Consider the following 8,499-nt stretch of genomic DNA (forward strand, 5'->3'; position numbering starts at 1 on the left):
AAACTTTGTCAACGCTGAAAAGTTTCCCTTGAACAATTATTAAGTATTCAATGTCTATCTACCCCACAGACTAAAGTTCACTAGAGGAACGCTCTGAGTTTGCTCTTATACCATCCCAGCACCTAGCAAAGGGTCTGGCAAGTACTCAGCTGGATCGCTAACTGGTTCCAGGAAGGTGGGCCACAAGCTGGGTGGAGTGTCAAGGCCCCTGGGAATGGATAAAAGTAGACCCTGAGCAGCTACACCTGTGATTCCTGGGAACTGTGGGCAGCGGTCCCGCGGGCCGGGTGCTCGGGGAATTCCCAGGTCAAGGACACAGTAAAAGCCCTGACTGACATCCAGCTGCCGAACGGGCGAGGGCCGTCCTTGCTCTGTGCTTGGGAAGGCCTCCGTTTCCCTACTGGTTTCCCACCGGGCCCAGTGAGAACTGCCGCTGAGGCCCTGAGGTAGAGCCACTCCGGAGGCGCCGGCTGCAGGTCCGAGGTGCCGGTTCGGGCTGGCTGAGGCCGCCGCGCCCGCCGAGGGCGCTCCACACCAATCCTCCTGCGCAGTCTCGCGCCGCCGCTGCCCCTCTAGCCGCAGCGCGGTGGCGCCGTGCATGTCGGGAAGGCGGCGGGCGGGTCCGGCCCTTAGCGGCGGAGGGCGCCATGGTGGGTGGCGAGGCGGCGGCTGCCGTGGAGGAGCTAATCTCGGGTGTGCGGCGAGCGACTGACTTCGCTGAGCAGTTCCGCACCTACTCGGAGAGCGAGAAGCAATGGAAGGCCCGCATGGAATTCATCCTGCGCCACCTGCCCGACTACCGCGATCCACCCGACGGCGGCGGCCGCCTGGACCAGCTGCTGTCCCTCTCCATGGTCTGGGCCAACCACCTCTTCCTGGGTTGCAGGTGCGGACCCCTGCCGCCTAACTGACCCTGTCCCAACCCGCAGTCCTAGCCCCAGGGCTAACCCCTGCCCAAGGGTGACCCCGTCCCCAGTGTCCAGTCGTACTAGCCAGGCCTAAGGCAGAGTCCCACTTTAGCCAATTCTTGAGAAGATACTTAATCTCTCAGAGCTTCGACTTTCTCATCTGGAAAATGAATTGTGATGACTACAGTAGTAAAGGGTGAAAAGCACTTAGCACAGGCTGTCATCTAGCAAGAAGAGCCCTATTCATGCTAGGCGTTCGAGTTTGTATTATTTTGTAATACAGATATTTTGTTTGTATTATTACTGTAATTACTTCAAATCATCCTCTTTCTGAGTGCATAATTTTAAGTTCATTAGCTCCTTTCTTCCACGTGGCAAACGTGCAGGGACGGAAACTGAGACCCCCCAGTTTACATAAGCAGCTGAAGAGAGGGAAAGAGACATACCTAGGACCAGGCAGCTTCTGGCAGGATTGGTGGGTTTTACCATTTATGGCAGGATGTAGTTTGTGGCCCTTGGCTTTTTCTCTCACATCCTAGCCTGCTGGACCCAGTAGCAAGAAGCACTCTTTGCCTCCCTACCTTTCCTTTTATGAAAATAACAAATGCCTTCAAGGAACTGTGCTTGAAATGCTTGAGATATGGCACTCTACCACTCCATGAAGCGGGTGGCAAATCTTTGGGCTCCATCCTTTTGTTTAGCATTTCCTGAGGTTCTGGTTAGGATAATGAAATGACTTCCTTGACTTAGTTGTGGTCTCTCTGCTCCTTATGGCTGTGTGGTCACACGGCCCCTCCAGTCCTAAACCACTTGGTTTTGCTTTCAGATTTGGGGAGTTATTGGAACAGGATTTGGGGAAGCAGTGCCTGCTGTATCCCTCCCGTTTCTCTTACTTCCAGGTGCCCCTAGTAAATTCTAGTCAACAAGATGCAAGATTAGGCAAAAGTAAGAATATTGGACAAATGAACAAGTAATGTCATTTTCATTAGACCAGTATTCCACATGTTCAAAAAAAAAACTTTGGTCCTCATACCATATCCATGAATATGTGCTGCCAGATGTACAGTGCTTCTGTTTTTGTAAGTCTTGTTTTGTAAATCTTACAACACCTGCTCTGTTGGCATTCCTAGTGCTGTTTCTGTAGCCACACCTGGAAGAACTATTTTCTAACTTGATGTTGAACATCTATCAGTATCCCCAGTAGTATCAAGTCGTTCCTCTGAGAGTTGAGTTTATAGTCCAGCTACCTGCAATTTCTTTTTAGCCCACAGTGACAATAATTCTTCCAGGGTTTTTATCTTGCTACTTTTTATTGTGCAGTTACAACAAAGACCTTTTAGACAAGGTGATGGAAATGGCTGATGGGATTGAAGTGGAAGACCTGCCACAGTTTACTACCAGAAGTAAATTAATGAAAAAGGTAAACAGGATTTCCAAGTGCATTTGAAATGGTATAGAGCTAATGGCCCCTGCCTTTATGGTGATGTATTAGAGTGTATTGTTTTCTGAATGCTCTTGTTTACTACCCCAATCTAAGCCCTTTCATTTTATTTCTCTGTAACTGGTTTAAACCTTTTCATAACCAGACAACAACTCAGTAGGTAAATTACACATTGTGCGTGGAGTAACACATAAATTCAACCTCTTGAGTTCCTTTAGGAACATTCTGTTTTGAGCTTTTTACTTGAATTTCAAGAAAATGTTGGTTAGAGTGCTACAGTTTCCCACTTATTAAAAAATCTTATTGATAAACATTAACTTATCCTTATCCCAGTGGTTGAGGTCACCACCAGACTTGTTTGGCCTCTCTGACTTGTTGATGGAAATGTGGATGGTGTGATATCCACACATCATAACTGTTTCTTTTCTGCCAGGCTTGGCCTGATCTGAGGCTGTGAATTTTTTCTATAGTGAGCTGTTGCCTGTCAAGCCTTGAATTTGCCTGTGGGGGCAGGGACCATAGAGTGTGTGGCAGAAGAAAGCTCAGAGGATACTTTTTACTGTCTCCCAAGATAGGCTTTTTCTTATTTGCCCTGGTCTCCTTGGGCAGTGGAATTAATTGTTTTCTCATCCCCCATAGCACTACACCCAGACCTTTTTAAGGGCACATGGTAAGCTTCTTGAGAGATGAGATGGTGCTTAAGATATTAATCCTTTTAACTCTGAAACCTGGTATAGGCATACACTAGAGAAGGTGCTCAGAAAATGCTTACAAAATTGAGCAAAAGAGTGAAGGCTGCTAGCCTCTTTTAGTTCTCATCTCAGAAACATAGGCAAACACTTGCTTCACCCCACTTGGGTCTTGTTTTGGGAAGCAGGGCATAGAAAAAGTTTCCCTTCAATGTGGGTGTCGGGAACTAATCAAATCCTTAGCTGCCCCGAAAGTACTTCAGCCCCGAACAGCAAACCCCACTTGGTTTCAGAGAGTTTCCTTTTAAAAGTATTGTTTTTTAACTGAATCTAGAATTAAAAGTTTCAGGTTGAGTTCAAGGGGCTATTTTGTTTTCATATCAGCTGTTAACAGGGCTACTGTTTGTAGCCAGGGAGCCATTGGGAATTGGAAATTTTTGACTTTTGGAATTCTCCTATTAAAAAAAAAAAAACCTGAGGTAAGTCCCTTAGTATACAGGTCGTGAGGTTCCTTGGGCCCAGGCATGGGACAGTTAGATAATTTCTGGCCACCTTATTGCACCCCATGGGTTAGGGGCAGGCAGGGAATAGGGTGAGCTTTCATTTCCTGACTGCTCATGGCCAATTCTTTCCTCGACTTTTGCTCCTAAGAGGTGGTCTGCCCTCTCTAAGATCTGTTTTCCTCATAAATATTATATTTCTCTCTTTACAGTCATGCTGGGATATCGGAGGTCATAACACTTCATGATTTTTGGGTTTCAGACTCCAGATGAGACTAAGGAGTTTTTGTAATTAACAAGCATGTCCCTGACATTATCCATAGACCAGAGTGAAGAAGTATGTGTGTGTGGTGAGGGGAAGAATTTCTAAACTGTTAAACATTTTGTAAAGGGGTCTGGAACCTCAAAAATGTAGGGAACCCCTGTCCTGGGTTCATTTTTGAATCCCCTGTTCATTTTTGACACTCGCAGTGTCAGCCTCCAGAGTCGAGTCCTCAGAGATGAACTTTGATATCCTTGAAGCCAGCTGTGCCATCAGACTAATCACTGGCACCTAGTTACCTGGAAGAAGCCTTCAGGGTGGCTGCATTTCTATGGCACTTTTGGATTATGTATGTTTGAACTTCCTTCAAATAAAACTTAGGTTTTTTTAGTAACCGAGTTTAATTTTAGACTGTCAGTGTCACTGAAAATGAAGCTAAGTAGATTCTGAAAAGTGAGATACTTGGAGGATGTGTAGTGTTTTGCCAGTTGGTAAAGAGTCTTTTCTCACCTGTTCCATGACAGAATTGTGGTGTGTTGAAGGCTGTCCCTTCTCTTCTGAAAGCCACCCTGAATGCCCACTGGAAAGACAGCCCTGGGGGCTTTGCAGCAGTTTGTGTGTGTGTCTTTCCTGAAGTTTTTGCATGTAATAGAGGTTGGCAAACATTAAGCACCATTGCCAGCCCAGAGACGAAAAAACAAAATAAAGAACCTTGATGTTGAGCCATGCACGTGAAAAGGTCAGTTATGGTTCTGCGCTGATTTGATCCTTAGCTCTAAGAGTTTTTAGTTGGGTTTTGAAGCTAGCTACCAAGTGGAAATGAATCGCCTCACATCATTGGTATACAGAGACTGGATAGTGAAGATTACTTAGAGACATAAGTTCTTTAAAGATTTAAAAAATACTTTATGGCTATTTGGCACTTTTAAGGCCAGTAAAACTGTCTGTCCAGCTTTTTTTTTTTTTTAAGGGGGGGCGGTGTGGGCAAATCTGATAAATGAGCATGGGAATCTGACAGGTGGTATTTGTCAGTTGCAGTGTATGATTTTTCTTCGGAAATAAGAGGATTCAAACACAAATATATTGAACAATCTCAATTATCTAATGGCCCTCCCAAGGTTCCTACCGGCAGAACTTTGTGATTGACCACATTACCCATTAATGTGCAGTAATAACCAAGTGCAGCAGCTCACTCAGGAACGGTGTTGTTACTGAGACTGTTTATATTATTTCCAAGGCATTGTCTTAGAAAGAATCTGTCCACTTAATAACTCCATTTTTCCTGAGAACAGTTTTTATCCAGGAGGGAAAATGGCGGTATGGAAAGTGACTAAATATGAAATGTGGAAGGGAAGTTAGAAAAGTGTGCTTGCCTTTCAGAGAATTTCTCTTCTTGTACATTATATCCAGTCTTGGCAAGCTCTAAAGTAATGGAGCAGCCACTCCACTGATGGAAGGAGATGTGATTCTAGTAAGATGGCAAGTATTTGTGAGTATTAAAAAAATTTTTTCAGCCTGCCAGAGTAGTTAAATCAGGTTTTGTCCTGGATCCTAAGATAAATGCTTGGTGGAGCTACCTTTCTTTTTCCCTTTATCCACAGAAATAGAACCAGCCAGAAGAGCTGTGTCTGACCCTACGGGCCAATCTGTTGCCTGGTGCCCAGCATGAGTGAATCACCTACCAACACTAGTGTCAAAGACCAGACTCGAAACAGCCAAAGCCAGGGGCAGCTCTGCTGCTGCTGTCGTCTTGGTCTGTCCTGTTGGAAATTGAAGAGAGGGCTTACGGGATTCTCTTTCCCTTTGGAATAAAGATGGTTTCTTTAGGTGATAACTGCATTCTCCTCAAAGGAGCAAGACCTCTTATATTTTGCTATTGCTGAGGAATTTTGCTTCTTCACTTATGAAAGACCGATATGACAGGCTTAAGCCTGTCATAGGTCATACCTTGAAAACTGATTGTTAAAAAGACTCTGATTGACTCACTTGCACTGCTAAATGTTAAGGAAATCCATTCAAATAGGTGACAGCCAAAATGATTTCTTCACACCCTGCTTAAAAGTTGTCTAAAGTCAAGTTTAAATTTACCAAAAGGTGCTACAGAGTACCCAGAAAGAATGTGTCTGCTTCAGTTCACCACTATTTGAAGACATGCATTTACAGTTTCTAATAGTGTGAAATTCAGAAACACATAACCTTCACATCTTCTAAATATCCTGAGTCAATGTGAAATGTTGTGAATTACTACCTGGATTCAACTGATTTTAATTTAGAACAATAAAGGGCTTGTGTGATTCTGTTTTTAGAAGCCTTCGTTGCAGAGCATGCCATGGAAAAAGTTATTTTTTAAGTATTTCTGTTATCACTGTAAATTGTGAACATTAACAGATCACAGGTGACAAAAGGAAAAATCTGGCTTCCAAATGTATGGTATGGTCAGTGTTTTGCTGTATCTTCTGTATATAGTAAAATCTTAATTTCTGAGTCTACCTACATACCATCTGGGTAGGACATAAAATTTGTATCATTGCTGTATTTTTACTTATGAATTTGATTCATTAAACTACATGGCTACTAACTTTTTCTTTTTTTTCCTAGCATCAAAGCTAAGGCAGAAGATTCATCACCCTTTCATCATTAGTTACAGGCTTGGAAAGGAGGCTGGCATGAATGCGACATTGACCTCAGCGGCCTCTTAAGACTCTTGGTATTAACAACATGTAGGAAAGAGGCAATTAGAATGAAAGGGAATCTTGTCTAGATTGGCATTTTTAAAGTTCTCATTTTTCTAGTAACTATCATTGTAAAAGTATGCATGGATATTTATGTATTTATAAATCATGCCCTCTTTTGTTGGTCAAAATGTTTAAAATGCCTATTTTTTTTATGTTGATGTAATAATGGCAGGTTATGAATTATACACTTTGGATTTTTCAACGGTGTACCTTTTAAGTGTGATTCTGCTTTATAGTCTTTTTTCTCTGTTGACTGAGGCAAATCCTATCCCTTATTCCTACCTGAAGTTTACACTATCCATATACCCTGTTTCCACACACTTTTCACCTTTTTTAGAGATGAGTGAAAATCAAAATCATAGGGCTTCAGGTTTATTTACCAGCTCATGGGAAGAGGCAGCCTTATTTTTTAAAAAGCCTTATTATTATTATTTTTTAAAAAAGCCTTATTTTAAAACTCACTGAAACAAGATTCCAGAGCTTGGTCTCTATAAGGCCTTCCAGGCTGCTGAGTAAAAAGCCCATATTCTTTTTTCCTGGAGGGAGCCTGAGGTTTGGTTTTCTAGACTTGAGGAATTGCCTTGTACAATCCCTCAAGAAACACTTGTTTAGTACAGTGCTGCTTTGCTCTGAAGTTCTCATTAACTTCCCTCTTTCAGTTGATGTATGTTTCTTATCCCCAGCCCCGTTCCTCTTATTTAATACCCACTCTCTTACATGCTTATCTATAAGCATAAATACCGAGGACTTCATGTAGGGACAGCAGTGTAACAGTCAGTCATGGCAGGATTCCCTTATCACTGTGCTTGGTACTGGGGATAGTGGCAAGATATGATAGTGGGCCTGCCTGAGTTTAATCTGCTGGTGAACTCAGGACACCAAAGTGCTAAAGAGGAGAGTGACTGGGAGCCTGGTGCCTGGCAGAGAAGGGGGACGACTCTCACCCATGATTCAAGGCTGAGGCCAAATCGCACACCACATCTCTGGGTAGCTTCTAGCTCTGATCTGTAGTGACCACTAGGGTGGGCCAAGTGAAGACCTTGGGACCTCTGAGAAGTCACTTCTCTCCTGTGGCCTTTCCTGGAAAATGATAATCATAGCTACCACAAAGACCTGTGACAAGGATTAAGGGCCAAGCATGGTGCTCAGTTAGCCCTGGCCTCTAAAAGATATAATTCCCCAATAAAATATTCAATAATATACCCTATCAGGAGGACATCCATTGCAAATTCAGCTTATTTTTGAAGACTTCGCCAGTTAATCAAGTTTTCTGATATCATTTTCTAGTGGATTTTCTCTCATTATTTCCTCAACTTAAACTGCCTTTAAAAAAAACAAAACCTTTTTTTATTTTAGAACAGTTTACAGCAAGTCTGTAAAAAGAGTTTAGAGTTCCTGTATACTCTGCAGTTTCCCCTATTATTAGCATCTTACATTAGTATGGTACATTTGTTATTAACAAGCCAATATTGATAAACTCTTAACTAATGAGAGTTAAGAGTTCACTGAGACTGTTTTCACTTGATATCCTTTTTCTGTTTCAGGATCCCATTACTCTCCCTAGGATAAGCTGCCTGTTTTTCATCTTACCTTTACCTCTGTGGCTATCTCCCCTATAAAATTAATCAATATTTTAGACTTTTATCCTTTGTTTACTTGGAACACAAAGTGGCATAGAAATCTAAAATTCTGCATTTGCAGCACCCCTGGTAGCCTAAGTAAAATGACCCATTTTTAGATTTCAAACAGGAGCTCACAGGTAAGATACAAGCTACAAGCTACTGGTCTCCTCATATATAGTCTTGCCCAGAAAATGGAGTGAGGATCTAGTGAGATTATACAAAGGGACATGGTAAAGTATTACTTCAAGTAATGACTAGGAGAGGCTCTCATCTGTTAAAGACATTAAGTCTCAAGACCTTTTGAGAAGCAACTACAATTAATAAGAGGAACAACAACCCATG

At 42.7% G+C, this 8,499-nt stretch overlaps 1 protein-coding gene across 3 annotated transcripts; it reads left to right on the plus strand.

Moving 5' to 3' along the window:
- Positions 1-625: 625 nt before the first annotated feature.
- Positions 626-6,737, plus strand: XTBD1 (XRN2 binding domain containing 1). 3 transcript variants are annotated; one of them, XM_055431434.2, is made up of 4 exons: positions 648-886; positions 2,229-2,328; positions 4,325-4,539; positions 6,399-6,737. In XM_055431434.2, the coding sequence occupies exons 1-3, from the start codon at positions 648-650 to the stop codon at positions 4,514-4,516; spliced, it is 531 nt and encodes a 176-aa protein (XP_055287409.1). In that variant the 3' UTR covers positions 4,517-4,539; positions 6,399-6,737. The 3 variants fall into 3 exon arrangements, with proteins under 3 accessions (XP_055287412.1, XP_055287409.1, XP_088694783.1); XM_055431437.2 differs by lacking the exon at positions 4,325-4,539 and having other exon boundaries at positions 626-886; XM_088838657.1 differs by lacking the exons at positions 2,229-2,328; positions 4,325-4,539.
- Positions 6,738-8,499: the final 1,762 nt, after the last annotated feature.

This window comes from Moschus berezovskii, chromosome 8 (genome assembly GCF_049115385.1).
Source record: "Moschus berezovskii isolate FMDL1 chromosome 8, NW_MosBer_1.0, whole genome shotgun sequence".
NCBI classification, from domain to species: Eukaryota; Metazoa; Chordata; class Mammalia; order Artiodactyla; family Moschidae; genus Moschus; species Moschus berezovskii.

Excerpts from the sequence above, each read along its gene's own strand:
- XTBD1 (XM_055431434.2), top strand. The coding sequence starts at position 648 with ATGGTGGGTGGCGAGGCGGCGGCTGCCGTGGAGGAGCTAATCTCGGGT. Across the intron at positions 887-2,228 it reads CACCTCTTCCTGGGTTGCAG|TTACAACAAAGACCTTTTAG; the intron begins GTGCGGACCCCT and ends TTTATTGTGCAG. Across the intron at positions 2,329-4,324 it reads GAAGTAAATTAATGAAAAAG|AATTGTGGTGTGTTGAAGGC; the intron begins GTAAACAGGATT and ends GTTCCATGACAG.